The following is a 20,659-nucleotide window of genomic DNA, read 5'->3' as shown; positions in this document are numbered from 1 at the left end:
GCTTTTATTGTTTTTGTACATCATAGGAAGAGAAACAAAGCAGATTATTACTGTGTTGAATTTCTTTTATCTACTTTGTCTTTTTAATTAATAAAGTTTTTGGTCTGTCAAAAGCAGCATTAGATTTAATTTAAAAGGGTGGTGACAATCTAGTACAGTTTTAACACTGAAGCAACATACCACAAACAAAGCTAAGTGATCCTGGACCCAAAGAATTAGATCAAATCTTAGCAGATCCTATTAAAATGATGGTATACAATTAACTCAGGGGAATAACAACTGCATCAACATTTAACCCAAAGTGTTTTTGTTGGATTCAAAAGTCAAGCTGGAAGTGTTTACAGCCATTTTCAGCTAGTAGCCCACAGTCTCCTCCTGAGGGTCATCAGCAAATTCAACTCACCCCACACAAAGAAAGAAATGGCTAAGCATAGTGAAAACAGCAAAGGCTTCAAGAATGACAATGTTGCAGTTACAATACTTAAGACTTGCGCTTGAAAACTAGGTTCATCTCTGGCCAAATCATTTTAACACACCACAACACTTAATTGGTAACAAAGAACACGAGAACTAGAAAGGACAACACAAACTTTTGCTTTTGCCTCGACTCTATTTTTTGAAACGTTCCGATCATTGTATAACAAAAAAACTTCAACCTGTGTGTTTTTTTGCTCCAAAACTATCAAGCAAAGTGGATTAACTGCTCAGGAATATCCTGTTCACAAAAAGACCAAATCCAATTCAGCCAATTATGGTCAAACATCAGCATAGTAAAGGACAGCATAGTATCAAGCAACACTTAGCAATAATATGGTCAGTGATGTTCAGTTTAGGTCCTGTCGAGCCTATTCACCTTCAGGATTCATTGAAATCTTGGCCCAAACATGGACATAGACAAATGGTCTATTTTATCAAAGATCTTTGTCTTGCGCTCATCAGGACAACTTGCAAGAAATATCAACGTAAACGAAAAACAACTGTATGACAAAAGAATACTGACTGGATGGCAAGTGGACTCTGGTTGGTGGAGGCATCACCATGGAGAATAGGCCAGTTAGATTTTGACATACAGACAATTAATTGCCAAACTTTATTCAATTTTAAACCAGGCAGGTTGATTCTGATTTGTCAAGGCAGTGCCATAAGGATTTAGCCAGAGAATAGCCGACACATTATTCCAATCTGTGAAGAACAGGATCTGAGAATAAACACTGCAGACTCAAGTGATAATCCGAAATCGGCTGTCAGCACAGTTCTTCACACAGAATTATTTCACAAATATCCAATCACGGATTCACATTTGATGTTGCACGCTGTTTTGAGTTTTGCAAAAATACGTTAATTGGGTGTGGTCAGTGCCTTGCCAGTCGTGAACAGCCAAAATACATACAGTTTTTGATACAATTTGGCAGTTTACATGACACATGGTCTACATGCCCAGCACATTAGCACTGCTGCCTCACTCCGCCAGGGACCCTGGTTCAATTCCCACCTCGGGCAACTGTCTGTGTGGAGTTTGTACATTCTCCCAGTGTCTGCCTGGGTTTCCTCCGGGTGCTCCGGTTTCCTCCCACAGTCCAAAGATGTGCAGGTTAGGTGAATTGGCTATGCTAAATTACCCATATAGTGTTAGGTGCATTAGTCAGGGGTAAATGCAGGGGAATGGCTCTGGGTGGGTTGCTCTTCAGAGGTTCAGACCCTTCGCTATGCTGCTACCACTAGAACGCAAGTCACCACTCTTTAGCGCCACCTCACTGCCTCCAATGCCCTTGCCACTGAATCCTCATCGGACTTTGCCAATGCAGATGTTGACTCTGCTGTTGCCATGTGTCTGCTTTCAGCCCACCTTGCTGATGCTGCTGAGTCTCTACTGTGCCCACCACTTGCCTCCACCGCTGTCTCCATGAATCTGTGCTGGAGGCAGACACTGCTGGGAACCCAAACTCTCATCCGCTGCAGCAGCAGCCATAAGTCAGCATTAGGACCACCTTGTCGAGGCACAAGCCACTGGAAACCCAAACTTGCCTCTGCTGCTGTGGCTTCAAGTCCACATCAGATTCACTTGCCGCCACCAATGCTGTTGCTGTGATCAAGTTTTTTTACAATAGGTAAGTGAACAACACTTCCGGGAGTCCATGTATTGCAAAAGAGAAAAACTAGTTTTTCTATCGTCATCCCTGTTTTTGATGGATGAACTATATGCACGTCTAGCCATTTGGAGTGTGCAGCCACAATGACCAAGAACATTGAGCCCATGAAAACACTTGCACGGTCTACATGTAACCAAGTCCAAGGTTTACCCAGACACACCCACAAATGTGGGGGAGCTGCTGGCGGTAATCCTGGATCTTGTTAGCACTTTGGGCACTGCCCCATTGACGCAACTATATCTACATCCAATCATGGCCACCAGTCATAACTTCTCACCAACATCTTCATTTTGGAAACCCGTGGATGACCCTGAAGGAGTTCAACCAGTATTGGGTGCTTTGCTTCGGACAATCACTCTTGCTCTCCATAAAAAATGCCATCCTCTACAATGATCTGCTTTCTCTGGGTGCAAAAAGATTTCAATTCTGGCTGTGACGATCCTTTGGTTTCTCCCATCACCACTAGCTACTTCAGCTTTGCTGGGAACACACCCTTCTGCCCCAAAGTCGGATTGTCAGGTGTGACTAGACATTTGTCTAGAAGATTGAAAACCATAATGGACTACCTGTGGTGTATCTACAAGTGGGAGATGGCTCAATACATCCGCATTCACTACTTGACCTCCTGGTTGGTGTGTTTAAGTGCATTTATGTTAAATTTAATTAACACGTACAAGAAAATATACAAAGCATTCTATTGATTTTACAATCTTCCTCGAAATCTAAGGGGAGAGAAACAGGTTGTGCCACATGCTGTGTTTAATTCAGTCTCCAAGCTGTTTGCATTTAGGAAAATAAAAAATACTTCTTTTTAAAACCATATTTCACAGTGAAGCTTTTACTAAAAGCAAGATTCAAATCTTTATTTCTATTTGATTTCTAATCAGTTTCCTCAATGGGAAACAGTAAAGAGATCAAATATTAAAATTGTAAACTTGTATTTAAAAGGAACGAGACATTCAAACCAAACAAATTTTATTTTCCAATGTCAAAAAGGAGGAGATGCATGAAATGAATTACACTGTCAGGTTGAAATTTAAGAGAATTGGATAATATGAACATTGAGCAAAAGAAATTAAATAAGACAAATGCATCATAATCACAATTTATAAACAAAAAGGGTTAATCCAAGAGTAAATATGGACTTTCACATATTAATAGTGGTAAATAAATCTCATTGACAAATCTGTCGTGTTTTAAATGTAGAACAAGTTAGTTGTTAAGAAAACTTCAGTAAATCTAAACCTTGGCAAAAATCAGAAATAATGTATAACATACAAGTTACAGTTTCCTAAAATGGGTGTGGAAAACCCAAGAGAGATTGCAAGCTAAAATTTTGGGGTTTTGAATGCTGAAGCAGCAATGGCTGCCATGGAACCCCAACTAATTTATAATAGCCAAGTTCCTGCTTTGGACTGGAACTGTATTTTTATAACACATTTTAATTATTTGAAGAAAGGAACAGTACCTAGGGTATCAAAATTTAAAGATACCACCAAATTGGGACAAGATGCTCTAATCAAGAAGAAGCACATCAGCTCGAGGTATCTGGGATTTTTGATAGTTGAACAAAAAAAAGATATGTATTTCAACCTACTGAAATTGAATCAAAGTTGGGAAAAGGGAAACAAGGAATTCAATGCACAAATTAAATAACCATCTGTTGGGAAACGAAGACTTTGGTGAAAAATAGCATTAAAAAAAAGGTCACAATGTACTATAAAGTTGAAAAAAGGTGACAAGTACCTTGGGAATAATAGTGCAAAGCACAGAGCATTACTTTGGACACGACACAATTATTGGTTTATATGAACCATGTGATCTGTTCTGTCTTATTTACTTGTAAATATCTGGATAGATTTATCATAACGTATGTGTAAAAAAAGATACAAAGGAAAGTAACTAAGTTGATAAAAAGACTAGTACCGTGACGACTGGCTGGAATTCTATATTAAAAAAAAACAAAAGGTGACTTAAAAGTGATTTTATTTAAATACATCTAAAAATCCAAAGTTGAATAGTTAATACAGGAAGAATAATTGAATGCAGCTTGCATGTGTCCAATAAAGAGAAAATAAATTAACTATGATGAGAAAAAAAGGTTAAAAAATAACTACTTTACACAAAGGCTGATCATCTTAAATATTCAATGAATGGGGAAAAAAAAAAATCAATAATTCTCTTGATACGCTGTCAGAGACATGCATAACTACTAAAGGATCTGATAATCAAAATGGAAAGTTATATTTTGGATTTTTGCCCACTGGATGCAAATAATTTGCAAATCTTTTCAAGTCTTTTGCTTCCATGGACATCAGAACTCAAAGCAGACAGAGATATGAATACATATATTTCACTTCTATTCTTGGAAGAACATCAACCATTCCTTAAGATCAGTATAAAACCACAGTATGAGACAAAAATCACATCTTAAATAACATCAAGTTGTGCACTCTTAAGTGAGTGGGTTTTTAATATGACAAATTGCACAGCTCTGATGAAGATTCAGAAAACCCAATTTCATAACTTATGATGGTAGGATTTGAACTCAGGACCTCTGGCTTGCAAGCCCAGTACCATAACTGCATTAGGTTACTACAGTACTCACATCTCTAAAAAGTTTGCTAGATTACCCAACAGATTCAGTAAAGTAATTTGTGAAGTTCCAACTAACATAGGCTACAAATTCCCCTTCTGTTAATAATGTGGAATCGAGACTACCAGCATGATTGCACTGAGAAATTGGATGGTCTTTTCTTGGTAATTTTATGTTTGCCTACATGAACTACTTGTCTCTTCATAAATTAAAAAAATGTGTTTCTTTGCTTACTCACTAAATCAATTACATTTTAAGAATGCAGATATTCTTCATATTGAAAGTATGAAGTATGTAGCAGTTAAATTCTAAAACTAGATTCCATTAATACCCAAGTTAACATTTAACAAAAACAGACCAATATAGGAAAGTTTCAAATTGCTCTTTTCTCCATTATATTTTTTGGATTATTCCAATGACTAATTCCTATGGCACATTAAAAATTCCTTTTAATTTTATAAATTATTCAGATTGTTAATTATGGATTATATACATGTCCTTACAACAAATATCCATTCCACTGTTCCCAATAGTTCAGCTTTCATCTTTACACAAAAAAAAACTAAAGACATTTTTTTTGATATTTTTGAAATGCTTAGTTGGACAATAACGTAGCCAGTCATTTAAAGGACTTTACACAAGAAAACTAAAACCTTTTAAAAACAATACAAAGTAATGGAAAAAATTGTTTAAGTACAGCTCCCAAATCACTTAATGAAGGCAGTACACAGATCTGAACTTGAACTTGAAAAGTATCGATTTCATTTACAAAGTCAGGAGCACCAGAATGTTATTAGTGGCCCCAGTCTTAGGGAGAATAAAGTCAGTCATTAATCATGCTTCCAAGTAGTACTGAGAGGACATGCATCACCTTCCCACTGTCTCCCTATCAGATAGCACCAGAGAGGGGACAAGTATCATTTCAGCTGCAAAGCCTCACATCATGTCAGCAGATCTAGACTAACGTTTAGTATAACACAGTAGTCACTTGGTTGGGGTTGAAGAGGTTCGCCACTGCTCAATATTGTGGCATGTTTCAGTATAGACACCATTTTTAAACAAAAGGGAAAAGTGTAGCTTTGCAAAAACAAAACTCACCAATGTCACTGGCAAATTCATAGATGTGAGGTTTTTGCAGAAGTCCCAACTGGCACATGCAAGTCAGAGCATTGAGGGCTTTATAAATCACAAACTCCTCTGCGTCACTGAGTCCTTGTTGAAGAAGAGGTTTAAGGATGGATGAGCTCTGCCAGCCAACATAAGCTGCCACACCTGAAAATATAAAGACAACTTACAAAGAAAAAAAAATCTTCATCTTCCAACAAAAACTTCAATTCAGAAAGAAGTCAAACTAATAATGAGGTATAATTTTCTCAGTACTGGGACTCAAAGGGATGAGTTGGATTTCATTATTGTTGATTCATCATGTCAAGTATTTGCCTTCAATCTAAAAACATAGAAAAGTTAAACGCAAGACAATTCTATAAGTTGTATCCGCAAAACTAAATGACAGAGGTTCTGCAAACCAGCAGGCATGGATATTTTATAGACAAAACATTATTCTGCCCATCACATGAAGCAATGTGCAGTAGTCACAATCAATCTTAACTGCATTCTAAATTTGATTTGCCTTAGTGTCTCACTTACTGGAATGTTAACGTCCATCTCAAAAAGAAAATATATGCCAAGAACCATTTTAATAAGTGTTATCTGTTCAATATACTCATTTGCTCAAAGTTGACCCAATACTACACATGCACAGACACATTTACATAAATACATACTTTATGGCATAACTGGTGAAATAAAATCATCGAGCTATGGACTTTAAAATTTAGAGCCATATTGATCAGCTCCTTACTCTGTTAGGTAATTAAATACCACAAACTATTTTGCAAGTAAATAATTTCTATTCTAAATCAATTAAAATTTAAATCATCAAGTATTTTTCTAAATTATGTGCATTTTATTCTAACTACCAAGCTAGATTTAAATTTGAATAGAGTACATTTCAATTTCTGTTTGCTATTTCGAATAATTCAAAAATAAATCAACTTTCTTTTAAGAAAGAATTGATCAATTAATAGCTAAAGCAATATTTGTTTCCAGTGTAATTCAATATTCACTTCAGTTTCAAGTGATATCCAAGTTGTTGAAACACAGATCCTATTGTACCATCTTGTGGCCAATTCCAGCAAAATATCTCAGCTGCTTTAGAATGAGATGTAAAATGCTTCTATAATTCTGTTCCTGAACAAATTGCATGCTTCACATACCATATAATTAAGTACAATCTTAAGCAGATACACTGTACTAACTTTGTTTGAAAATTTCAAAAACAGTAGCAATATCAATTTTCTTTATATGGGCCATCTCTTGCCCACAAACAGAACCCCATCTTCATTTCTGAAAGGCAGTGCTAGCTACCAAAAAGAAAACAATGCTAGGAATGGAAATTGTGTCATTGTAAGGCAACAAATTCATAAATCAAATCAGCTGGCTATTTAAATATAGCGGATAATCCTTTTCAATATTAATTCAGAATGGACTAAGGCACACAAGATAAAATTTCATGACATTATTGGTTTTGGGTACCAATAAACTTCTATAAAATCAAACTTTTATTTTTGTTGTTTCCTTACATAAAATTGAATAAACTGAATTTGAAATGTCAACATGAATAATTTATGATTTTTACACATGTACAACAAACTGAATTATAACTTAGATAACAGTTAAACACAAGTGCAATTCCAAACACAGGAAAATACGCAATGGCACTAAGTTTGAAGAGAGGCAAGAATAGATCCGAGGTAATCATACAGGTGTCAACAGGAATAACAGTCTTCAGATTGCAGAATTAGATTAGGTTAGATTAGATTCCCTACAGTGTGGAAACAGGCCCTTCGGCCCAACCAGTCCACACCGACCCTCCAAAGAGTAACCCACTTCCCTCTGACTAATGCACCTAACACTATGGCCATTCTAAATTGCCCAATTAACCTGACCTGCACATCTTTGGTGTGTGGGAGGAAACCGGAGTGCCCAGAGCAAACGCACGTAGACACGCAGAGAATGTGCAAATTCCACACATACAGACAGTCGCCTGAATTGAATCAGGTTCCCTGGCATTGTGAGGCAGCAATGCTAACCACTGTGCCACCATGCTGTCTGATCAGATTAGTATGAGGTTTTATAACCCAATCAAAAACTATGATAAACTCAAAAGTACTTCGTAGAGTCGGAGTCACTACAGCACTTAAGGAATCCATCCAGCCCCTGGAGCACAGTCACTCCCAATCTCCCTAACCTACCCTGTAATTCTCATATTTATTTCCCACAAGTATCCATTTTGAAATCATTTATCCTTCTACTTTTCACAAGTCTGCTACATGATGGGTTCCAGTAGACATTTGATAAGGTGCCTCAAAAGATTATAGTGGATATTAAAAGCGCAAGGCATGGGGGATACAGTGTTCTCCCTTATTTTATTTCCAGTTATATAGACCTCAGAGGTCCCTGCATGGCAGTGATTTCTGGAGCTAGATGCCAATACAGATCAGTATGCCAAAGCCAATTGCTGCATCCACATACACCTTCACTTAGAAGGTACACTGGCAGGTTTGGTTGGCTAACAGGAAGCAAGAGTAGGAATAAATAGGTTAGACCAGTGTGTGTCATGTGGTGTCTCACAAGGGTCACTGGAGCCTTAACTCTTTACAAATTACATAAATGATTTGGATGAAAGAGGACTAAAAATCTGGTACATGAAATGCATATGGTTAATCAAGACAAATACAGTTCATTATGGGCACAGTCAGTAAAATTTGAGGCAATAAAGTGGTAGAGAACTAAATGATTATTTTTTGTCTGAATTTGCTAGGATAGATTCAAGAAATCTGCCAGCATTAGAGACCCAATAGAGTCGGGAGAATGTGCAATGAAAATTAGTAATAGCAAGAAGATTGTTAGAGAAATTAATGAAATGGAAAGTTGATAAGTGCCCAGGACCCGATTTTCTACATCCAGAGTGTTGAAGGAGGTAGCTATGGAGATGACAGATAACATTGATCATCTTCCAAAATTCTACAATGATTCGTACTGGTTTGAAGGTAGCAAATGTCACCCTGCTCTTTAAGGGAGGAGGGAGAGTGGAAATAGGGAATTAGAGCTGTCAGCTTTACTTAACTAGTAGGGAAATTGCTAGACAGGCTCACAAATAATGTAATTTTTTTTTTAAAAAATGGATAATAATTGTCCATGCCATTCAGGTTTCCTAAAATGAATTAATCTCATTTGTCTGTATTTGATCCATATCCCTCCAAACACATCATGTCCACGTATCCTGAACTGTAGCTCCAGTGTACATGAGATTGAGAGTAGTGAGGTCATTATTAAGGTTTCATGGTTGCAAGAGAGTGTACCAGCAGGCAGGAAGGTGGTTTGAAGTGTGTCTACTTCAATGCCAGCAGCATCCGGAATAAGGTAAGTGAACTTGCAGCATCGGTTGGTACCTGGGACTCTGATGTTGTGGTCATTTCGGAAACATGGATAGAGCAGGGACAGGAATGGTTGTTGCAGGTTCATGTTTCAGTAAGAAGAGGGAAGGTGGTTAAAAAAAAGAGGGGGAGGTGTGGCATTGTTAGTCAAGGACAGTATTACAGTGGCAGAAAGGACATTTGATGAGGACTCATCTACTGGAGCAGCATAGGCAGAGGTTAGAAACAGGAAAGGGGAGGTCACCTTGTTGGGGGTTTTCTACAGGCCTCTGAAAAATTTCAGAGATGTAGCGGAAAGGATTGCAAAGATGATTCTGGATAGGAACAGAAGTAACAGGGTAGTTGTTATGGGGGACTTTAACTTTCCGCTTATTGACTGGAAATGCTTTAGTTCGAGTACTCTAGATGGGTCAGTTTTGTCCAATGTGTACAGGAGGGTTTCCTGACACAAAATGTAGATAGGCCAGCAAGAGGCGAGGTCACATTAGATTTGGTACTGGGTAATGAACTGGGCCAGGTCTGAAGGTAGGTGAGCACTTTGGTGATAGTGACCACAATTTGGTTGCATGTGCTTTAGTGGTGGAAAGGGATAGGTATATATCACAGAGCAAGACTTATAGATGGGGAAAAGGCAATTATGATGTGATTAGGTAAGATTTAGGGTGCACAGGATGGGGAAAGAAACTGCAGGGAATGGGCAGAATTAAAATGGGAAGCTTATTCAAGGAACAGCTACTGCGAGTCCTTGATAAGTATGTACGTGCCAGGCAGGAAGTGGTTAAATGAAGGAACTGTGGTTTACATAAGAAATTGAATCTCTTGTCAAGTGGAAGGAGGCAGCTTATATAAAGAGATGAGATGTGAAGGCTCAGTTAGGGTGCTCGAGAATTACAAAGTTAGCCAGGAAAGACCTAGACAGCTAAGAAGAGTCAGGAGGGGACAGGAGAAGTCTTTGGCAGGTAGGATTAAAGGAAAACCATAAAGCTTTCTACAGGTATATCAGGAATAAAAGAATGACTAGAGCAAGATTAAGGCCTGTCAAGGACAGTAGTGGAAAGTGGTGTGTGGAGTCCGAAGAGATAGGAGAGACGCTAAATGAATATTTTTCGTTAGCATTCACACAGAAAAAAAGACAAATGTTGTCGAGGAGAATACTAAGACATAGGCTATTAGACTAGACAGAATTGAGGTTCATAAGGAGAAGGTGCTAGCAATTCTGGAAAGTGTGAAAATAGATAAGTCCCCTGGGCCAGATAGGATTTATCCTAGGATTCTCTGGGAAGCTAGCGAGGACATTGCAGAACTTTTGGTTTTGATCTTTATGTCGTCATTGTCTACAGGAATAGTGCCAGAAGACTGAAGGTTACCAAATGTCATCTTATTAAAGAGGGGGAATAGAGACAACCCTGGAAATTATAGACCAGTGAGCCTTACTTCAGTTGTGGGTAAAGTGTTGGAAAGGATTATAAGAGATAGGATTTATCATCCTCTAGAAAGGAATAATTTGATTAGGGAGAGTCACCACCATTTTGTGAAGGGTAGGTTGTGCCTCTTGACTCGAGTTCTTTGAGAAGGTGACTGAACAGGTGGATAAGGGTAAAGCTGTATATGGATTTCAGTAAAGTGTTTGATCAGGTTCCCACAGTAGGCTACTGCAGAAAATATGGAAGCATGGGTTTGAGGGTGATTTAGCAGTTTGGATCAGAGATTGGCTAGTTGTTAGAAGACAGGCGGTGGTGGTTGATGGGAAATGTTCATCCTGGAATTCAGTCACTAGTAGTGTACCACAAAGATCCGTTTTTGGGCCACTGCTGTTTGTTATTTTTATAAATGACCTGGATAACGGCATAGAAGGATGGATTAGTAAAGTTATGGACAATACCAAGGTCAGTGGAGTTGTGGGCAGTTGCAGGTTACAGAGGGACATAGACAAGCTGCAGAGTTGGACTGAGAGGTGGCAAATAGAGTTTAAGGTGGAAAAAAGTGTGAGGTGATTCACTTTGGATAGAGTAACAGGAATAAAGAGTTCTGGGCTAATAGCAAGATTCTTGATATCGTGGATGAGCAAAGAGATTTTGGTGTCCATGTGCATAGATCCCTGAAAGTTGCCACTCGGGTTGATAGGGTTGTTGTTAAGATGATGTATAGTGTGGTAGCTTTTAGGTAAAGGGATTGAATTTTGGAGCCACGAAGTCATGTTGCAGTTGTACAAAACTCTGGTGCAGCCGCACTTGGAGCATTGCGTACAGTTCTGGTGGCCACATTAGCGGAAGGATGTGGAAGCATTGGAAAAGGGTGCAGAGGAGATTTACCAGTCTTAGGAGGAAAGGCTGAGGGACATGAGGCAGTTTTCATTAGAGAGGTGGTTGAGGTGACTTAACAGAACAGACAAGATGATCAGAGGAGTAGACAGTGTGGACAGTGAGAGCCTTTTCCTTCTGATAGTGATGGCTAGCATGACATAGCTTTAAATTGAGGGGTCATAGATATAAGACAGATGACAGGGGTAGGTTCTTTACTCAGAGTAATAAAGGGCATGGAACGCCATGCCAATAACAGAAGTAGACTCGCCAACTTTAAGGGCATTTAAATGGTCATTGGATAAACATATGGATGATAATGGAATGGTGTAGGTTAGACGGCCTTTAGATTGGTTGGCACAACATCGAGGCCTGTACTGTGCTGTAATGTTCTATGTTCTATATCTGTCCAAATGTATTTTAAAATGTTGCAACTGTACTTGCCTCTACCACTTCCTCTGACAGCTCGTTCCACATATGCACCACTCGCGATGTGAAAAAGTTGCCCCTCAAGTCCCTTTTAAATCTTCCCTCCCTCACCTAAAACCTATGCTGGCTAGTTTTGGACACCTCTACCCTGGGAAAGAGGCCTTGGCTATTCACTTTATCTATGCCGTTTACAATTTTATAAATCTCTACAAGGTCACCCTTCAACCTCCGACACTCTAGGGGAAAAAGTACCAGCCTTTCTTTATACCTCAAACCCTCCAGCCTTGGTAGCAACCTTGTAATTTTTTTTTTGCACCATTTTCAGTTTAATAACATCATTCCTATAGCAGGGCAATCAGAGTTGTACACAGTCGGGTGGGTAGAATTGCTCCCTTTTTGAATAAGCAGTTTTCGAAACCAGTTTCGAAATTGGCAGTTTTCGAAACCAGTTTCCGTTCAGAATTAAAAGATTTGTGGAAGATTACGAGTAGTGCATCCACTATACTAGTAGTCAATTCATTTAAAACCCTAGAATACAATCCATCAGGTCCAGGAGATTTATTGGCCTTTAATCTATTAATTTCTCTAGTTTTTTTGTTGAGTTACAGCACAGTACATCTCAGCTGTCCCATCCATAATAAAGGTTTCAGTTTGAGGAATAAACTGGTGCTACTGTAGCATCAGATCAGAAGAAACACGGAAAGTAGAAGTCACAAAAGCTGAATGGCATCATTGGCAAAAGACCAATGGCAGAATTTTCTGATTTTGTTTCCAATAATCCTGCCCACAGAGCTTTCATACAGCAGGTATGACCCATAAAAGTAGGCCACTGTGCCTCAGAATGACAAAGCACCAGACATGATGGGCTAAATTTCAAAAGATAAGAAACATCAACTCTAACTAAACTAAGTTTGGAGAACCATGTCGGAAGGAATAGAAATGGAAGGTTAGTGATCCACGTTATCTAGAAATATTTGTTTTGTTTGGGACAAACCTAAGAAACAGAACATAAAATGCAGCTGGTCCAGGGAATTTTCAACACTTCAGAAATCTCTTATTATTTCTGCATCCAGAATATGGTATTTCTACATGTGTATCAAGGGTAATTTTCAGAGGGCAATTACCCTACCTGTCAAAAATATATTACCAATATTGCAAAATTAACTTATTAGTTCATAGGAGCATCACAAAAAAACGGTTACATATTTTTTAAAAACTGGCAGTATTGTTTCATTTATTAAAATGTTACATGGAAAGACCATATTTTATGCACAATATGAAAGTTCTCAGTAAACTGATAAAATAATGCTGTAACTTCTAGTATGACAGTTAAGTGGGCATAATTATTTGCAATACTGTCATACTGTAAAAAAAAGTACTGTACTTACCAACAATACTATCAAAGAAAGCACCACGAAGGTGCCAGTCATTCTTATCATTCAAAAAGGTGATCATGTGCGACAAGAGAACATCATTAGCTTTTTGACGTCCAAAGAACACACACAGCCGTGTTATACCGTTCTCCATTAATGTCTGTTTCACTATATTTTCTGGGTCACTCAATAGTGTTACCACTTTTTGCTGAACCATCTCATGGAGAGCTTGCAATTCTGCAAATATTGGAATCAGGTTAGTATTAGGATTCAATTGTTCACTTTAAGAACTTAAGCCAGAAACTTTAGTAATTGCATTTCAAGTTGTGGAGACAGAAAAAAAAAGTTTTAATTTAAAATGCAAAAGGATTACCTGAGTCATAGTTTTCATTCGGGTGCAATGTTTCCTCTGTTTCTTCACCATTTATATCATTTTCCACATTCAAATTATTTAATTGAACTATTTCTAAAAATCGGAGGGCAGTCTCAGCCAAAAGTGCTATGTTTTCTGATTAAACATAATAAAGTGAATTAGTGAAAGACATTCAGTAACTTTCACTTAACCAATGCTAGATTTCCTGCAAAATTAACTTGAGTATTTTGCCCATTTGAATAAATATTAAAACATCGGACACTGAAATAGTAGTTAACTGTGGCTTGACGCTACACAGAGAGAATGGAAAATACTAGACAATGTTGAACATATATAAGTAATTATTTTCATTGCTTGATTTAAAAAATCCAAAATAATCCTCACTTGCACTGGGAGCATGAATTGATTTCTGAAAAATCACAAGTCTCACTTATGTACCAAAATTCCAAACTCCAACGTGCTTGATGATGGCTCACTGCAACATCAAGATTCACTATAAACAGGAAGGTGGAAAGGAAGGACCGAGTCTGTGGAAGTATGCAGAACTGATAAAGGTCAGGGAATTTTCTGGGCAGGGCTTCAATTCACGTTCCACAGACTTCTGCCTTATCAGGCTCAAGAGCGGAAACTTAGCAGGAGGCCCATGAGTCAGTGGAAGCGGAGCTACAGAGAAATTTAGGATTTGAGTTCGGAGGCTATCCTGGAGGGTACCAACATAGGTAACAATAAACAGATGCATCAGGGAGGACAGTGTAGAGCTAATATAGAGACTTGAGGGAAAAATAGCTTTAAAATAACAAGAAGTGAAGAATGTTTCAGCTGAAGGAAGAATTAGAAATCCAAAGACAAAATTTGAGACAAATAAAAAAGTATGCTGAAGCACCTAAAGACAATTGGAGTGGTACAGGAAGTGTCAAACATTTAAAAGGTAATTGTGCAGAGAGTACAGCCGATGCAGGTAACATTAGGTAGAAAAAATTGAAGGCACCTGAAGTCAATGTGCGAGAATTCACAATAAGGTAGATGAACCAGTCACACAAATAGAGATACATTGTCTTTAATGGTAATTAGATCAAAAAAAGTTACAAGATGAGCAAGGATAAGAAATAAGTCTTCCAGGGTATGTTATACATCAAAAGAACAGAAAAGAAAAGTTGACAAGGATAGCCCTAATAAAGGATGGTAGGAGAAGCATTGTGGGAAAGGAATCTTTACTCAAAGTTTGGAACTAAAATCAATATGGGTGGATATTAGGAACAGCACAGGTCAAAAAATGCCAGTGATAGTAGTTCAAAAGGCTCCTGACTAGCAGTTATACCATTACAGTCAGGATAAATTAATATCACAGTAAAATGATCCAATGAGAAACATTACATAGTGATAATATATTCAAGTTAAGTATGAAAATAACATACTCTAATCACAAACAAATTTGTTCAACTTAAACAAAGCCAATTACAAATATATGAGGGAAAGTTGGCTACAGGTGATGGAGTAAATTGCCAAAAAAGGTATAATGCTGTGGTTCTGTTCGCCGAGCTGGAAGTTTTTGTTGCAAACGTTTCGTCCCCTGTCTAGGTGACATCCTCAGTGCTTGGGAGCCTCCTGTGAAGCGCTTCTGTGGTCTCGGCGAACAGAACCACAGCAACGAGCACCCGAGCTACAAATCTTCTCACAAACTTTGAAAAAGGTATAATGGTAAATAGAAAGTAGGAAGCAGCCAAAGAAATAACTTAATCTTCAATAAAAATACATACCAATAAAAAGCAAAAACTCTTGAGAAAAGTTCATCCATAGGAAGTTAAGAATAATATTAGTAAGAGTCTTTTTTTTAAAAAGTATGACAAGAATGAGCAGTAAATCTGAAGATTGGAAGTTTTAGGAAATCGGTCACCAAAAGTTAACAGAAGAAGGAAAAACAGAATTGGGCAGCAAACTATCCAGCTACTAACAGATTGTAACAGCTGTTTCAAGTATATTGAGTCATAGAGATGCACAGCATGGAAACAGACCCTTTGGTCCAAATTATCCATGCCGACTGGATATGCTAATCTAATCTAGTCCCATTTGCCAGCACCCGGCCCATATCCCTCTAAACCCTTCCTATTCATATACCCATCCAAATACCTTTTAAATCCTCTAAGTGTACCAGGTTCCACCACTTTCTCTGGCAGCTCATTCCATAGACACACCACACTCTGTGCAAAAAAGTTGCTCCATAGATACCTTTTATATCTTTCCCCTCTCACCTATGCCCTCTAGGTCTGGACTCTCCCCACCCAATGCAAAAACTTTATTTATTCTCTCCATGCCCCTCATGACTTTATACACCTCTAGAAAAGATCAGCCCTCAGCCTCTGATGCTCCAGGGAAAACAGCCCTAGCCTATTCAACCGCTCCCTATAGCTCAAATCCTCCAACCCTGGCAACATTATTGTAAATCTTTTCTGAACCCTTTCAAATTCCACAACATCCGTTTGATAGGAAGGAGACCAGAATTGCATGCAATATTCCAAAAGTGGCCTCACCAACGTTATGCACATCTGCAATATGACCGCACAACTCCTATACTCAATATTCGACCAATAAAGAAAGCATACCAAATGCCTTCTTCACTATCCTATCTACCTGCGACTCCACTCTCAAGGAGCTATGAACACTCCCTGGGTCCTTACCATTAAGTGTAGAAGTCGTGCTCAGATTTGCTTTTTCAAAATGCAGCACCTCACATCTATCTAAATTAAACTCCATCTGCAACTCTTCAACCCATTGGCCCACCTGATCAAAATCCCCCCATTGCACTTTGAACTAAGCTATTTGATGTCCACTACACCTCCAATTTTGGTATCATCTTAACTATACTTCCTATGTTCATATACAAGTCATTTATATAAATGATGAAAAGTAGCGGACCCAGCATCGATCCTTCTGGCACTCCACTGGTCACAAGCCTCAAGTCTGAAAAGCAACCCTCCACCACCACTCTCTGTCTTCTACCTTCAAGCAGTTCGGTGTCCAAATGGCTAGTTCTCCCTGTATTCCAAGTGACCTAACCTTGCTAAACAGTCTCCCATGGTGAACCTTTTTGAACACCTTACTGAAATCCATATAGATCACATCCACCACTCTGCCCTGTTATGAATATATGGGTATACTGTACTAGTAAGAAAGTTAAAAGCTAGCAGAATGACCTGACAGCACGAAGTGCTCTGAATAATGGAACACTTGGTCAAAAGCTAGTGTAGCTGGCTGCCTGGAAATAACAAAACAAATTTGAATTTGGCTAATCAGTTTAAATTATACCAAAAAAAACTCAGACTCCAATAAGTTTGAATTTAGCATATTGACAATCATAAAAGCCGATGACACAATCAGATGCTTTGGGGATGATGGGGGGGGGGGGGGGGGAGAGGAGGAGAGAGAAGGTCATAAGACTGGGGAAAAAATGAACAGTTGGGAGGAGAACTGCCAAACCACCAGCATCTGCAGACTTTCAGAGAGCTATTCTCTGAGCAAGGTACCTTTATCAATCAGTAATCTGTGAAGCAGAAATTCCTAAGAAGAAAACAGAGAAACATCTGGCTGAGTTTTGAAAACCTGAAGTTTTGTTAAGTCTTAGATCGGGGGTTTTTAAATCAAACTAGTATTCTAGAAGGGGAAGGTAAAACATAGGTTAGAGGATGGAGTTATGAATAGTTGTTAATTAGTTATTCTCTGTTATACTCTAATTTTCACAGATTACTGATGGGATAAATCTTTTGTGTGTTGCTGGTTTAAATTTAGCAGGAGGGTTTACCCCTTGTCGTTAACAGCCCTCATCAATCCTCGTCATTACTTCTTCAAAAACTCAATCAAGTTCATGAGACATGAGTTCCCATGCACAAAGCCATGCTGACTATCCCTAATCAGTCCTTGCCTTTCCAAATACATGTAAATCCTGTCCCTCAAGATTCTCTCTAACAACTTGCCCACCACTAACATCAGGCTCACTGGTCTATAGTTCCCTGGCTTGTCCTTACCACCTTTCTTAAATAATGGTACCACGTTAGCCAACCTCCAATCTTCTGGCACCTCACCTGTGACTATCAATGATACAAGTATCTCAGCAAGGGGCCCAGCAATCATTTGAGGAGAAAGTGAGGACTGCAGATGCTGGAGATCAGAGCTGAAAATGTGTTGCTGGAAAAGCACAGCAGGTCAGGCAGCATCCAAGGAACAGAAGAATCGACGTTTCGGGCATAAGCCTTTCTTCCTGAAGAAGGGCTTATGCCCGAAACGTCGATTCTCCTGTTCCTTGGATGCTGCCTGACCTGCTGCGCTGTTCCAGCAACACATTTTCAGCCCAGCAATCATTTCCCTAGCTTCCCACAGGGTTCTAGGATATACCTGATCAGATCCTGGGGATTTTTCCACGTTTATGTATTTCAAGACATCCAGCACTTCCTCTTCTGTAATGTGGACATTTTGCAAAGTGTCACCATCTATTTCCCTACATTCTATATCTTCCATGTCCTTCTCCACAATAAACACTGATGCAGAGTACTCATTTAGTATCTCCCCCATCTCCTGCGACTCCACATGTAGGCTGCCTTGCTGATCTTTGAGGGACCTTATTTGCTCCCTCGTTACCCTTTTGTCCTTAATGCATTTGTAAAACCCTTTGGATTCTCCTTAATCCTATTTGCCAAAGCTACCTCATATCCACTTTTTGCCTTCCTGATTTCACTCTAAAGTATACTCTGACTGTCTTTATACTCTTAAAGATTCTCTCGATAATGTAAAGAAAGAATAGCTAAATTAAACATTGGCCCCTTAAAATCAAGGCAGGAGAAATCATCATGAGGCATTGACTATATATTTTGTGCCTTGCCATCACAGTAGAAAATACAAGTTACCTAGCAGATAGAGAAAGAAATCCAGGTGAATAAGAGTGAGGAAATATATATATAAAAAAATATAAAAAAAAAGAAGACATTCAAGGGACTAAAATCTGACAAATTCCCAGAAAAGGATTGTCTACACCGTAGTGCTTTAAAAAAAAACCAACTCGAGAGATAACAACTATCAATGAATATTATTTACGAAAAGACCCAAGATACTAAAACAGTTCTAGCAGGTTGGATATCATCAAATGTTACATCATTGTTCAAAGAAAGGAGGGAGTGAGGAAAGTGAATTACAAAACAATTCACTTGACATCTATCATCAGAAAAGTGCTACAAGTTAAGGAAGTCTTCATTGCTTCATATGTTTAGAACATGCCAACATGACTTTATGAAAGAATGACCAATTTGTCAAACAGAAATTAAATTTGTTGAAAATAGTAGGCTAGATACCAGGGAGTCAGTATATGTACTACACTTGGATTTTCAAAAGGCAATTTATAAACAACAGAAGAAATTCAACAAGTCTGGCAGTTTCTGTGAAGAGGGAAACAGAAATAGCATTTTGAATGTGGTGTGACACTTTTTCAGGCACTTGATAAAAGATGCTGCATGGAAAAAATTTAATATGCAAGGGCTTGTGGATTTCTTTTGGTTTATTAAAGTAGACAGAGTCTTAGTTAACAGACATTAAGCACAGAGAGGGTATGAACTGAGGCATTTTCAAGTTGGCAGTGTGACTAGTGAAATATCACAAGAATCAATGCCCAGATCTCAACAATTTACAAGCTACATTAATGACTTTGACAAACAGAGTAATGCACCTGAATTTGCTGATCAAACAAACTAGATGGGAATGAATCTGTAAGAAGCAGAAAATAAATATAGACCAGTATCATGAGTGGACAATAAGGTAGCAGATGGAATACAAATGTGGGGAAAGCACAAGCTTTGTCTGCAAGAATCATGACGCGGATATTTTTTAAAAAGGCATGAAACTTGAAATGCAGAGGGACCTTTACTCATACAAAGGAACACAAAAATTAGAGTCTTGGTGCTTATATAGCCTCAAATTAAGAGGCAAATTAAAGATGGGAACAGCAATCCCATTTTACTCAATAAAAAGCATCATAGATAACATTGTACCTTCAAGACGATAATTTTGTTCTCCTTAATAAACCTGAAGAGATTACTAGCATCTCTGACCAGATGATTGGTGAAACTCCTTGTCCACAAAACTCAGTGTAATTGAGATGTGTGATGCATAGGCAATTAACTGCAAACTTTTAGATCACCAAAGCATTGTCTCATGACACATTTACCTCTAATGCTTCTCAGAATCAGGCTCTTTAAATTTGGAAGAAAGACAATTGAACTGCAACAGTAACTCTACATCTCTCCACAGATGCTGATTAATCTGAGTATTTCCAGCATTTTCCAAGTTTTCAGTTGATTTACAGCATCACAATATTTTGCAATACAGCTTTTTTAAAATACGATTATTTAGACTATTTGCGCATAATACACAAAGATTACTGTCATGTGCTTCTGACTCCAAAAACAATACTGGCTTTTTTTTTTGCTTTTTTGTTGTTTAATCATGGGAGTCACAATACTCAATATTTGATGCAAATGTTTTCTTGAACTAATTCTGAATTAGGGGAAAAAGGTTGCCTGCTTGTATAAAAATTGAAAACAGATTAAGTGTTGCCAAAGCTTTTCAACTCACCCTCGGAATGCTCAATTTCAATCAATCACAACAATTCAAACTACAGAAGAAAAAGGTGCCAAATGGTTGGCAAGCTGTTATCATGGAGGAAACAACCAGGATTTATAGACTCCCCAGCTTCCAGAAAGTTCAAAAAAGACAAGCCTTGAAGAAACTATGTTTTAAGAGAACTCAACCCTGCGTATAGAAACAACACTTCCGGGTGAACACAACTCAATGTTATGAGCTTGACTGTTTATCTTAGTTGATTCTTAGTGTAGTTACTGCACGTATGGGATTATTCAGCAACTCCAGCTGGATTGTAGAATTACACCAGAGATTTTATTC

General features: G+C 38.2%; 1 protein-coding gene across 1 annotated transcript in view; it reads right to left on the bottom strand.

The window, feature by feature from the left end:
* Window positions 1-20,659, bottom strand: part of pik3r4 (phosphoinositide-3-kinase, regulatory subunit 4) — a 95,988-nt gene that overhangs the window by 61,490 nt on the left and 13,839 nt on the right. Inside the window, exons 4-6 of the mRNA XM_043719254.1 lie at window positions 13,721-13,855; window positions 13,363-13,584; window positions 5,845-6,018 (exon numbers count right to left, since the gene is read on the bottom strand). Of these exons, the coding sequence (XP_043575189.1) occupies window positions 5,845-6,018; window positions 13,363-13,584; window positions 13,721-13,855 (531 nt within the window). The remainder of the gene's footprint in view (window positions 1-5,844; window positions 6,019-13,362; window positions 13,585-13,720; window positions 13,856-20,659) is intronic.

This window comes from Chiloscyllium plagiosum, chromosome 29 (assembly GCF_004010195.1).
Source record: "Chiloscyllium plagiosum isolate BGI_BamShark_2017 chromosome 29, ASM401019v2, whole genome shotgun sequence".
Classification (NCBI taxonomy): Eukaryota; Metazoa; Chordata; class Chondrichthyes; order Orectolobiformes; family Hemiscylliidae; genus Chiloscyllium; species Chiloscyllium plagiosum.
The sequence above is the reverse complement of the archived record's forward strand: the minus strand, read 5'-3'. Positions and strand labels throughout refer to the sequence as shown.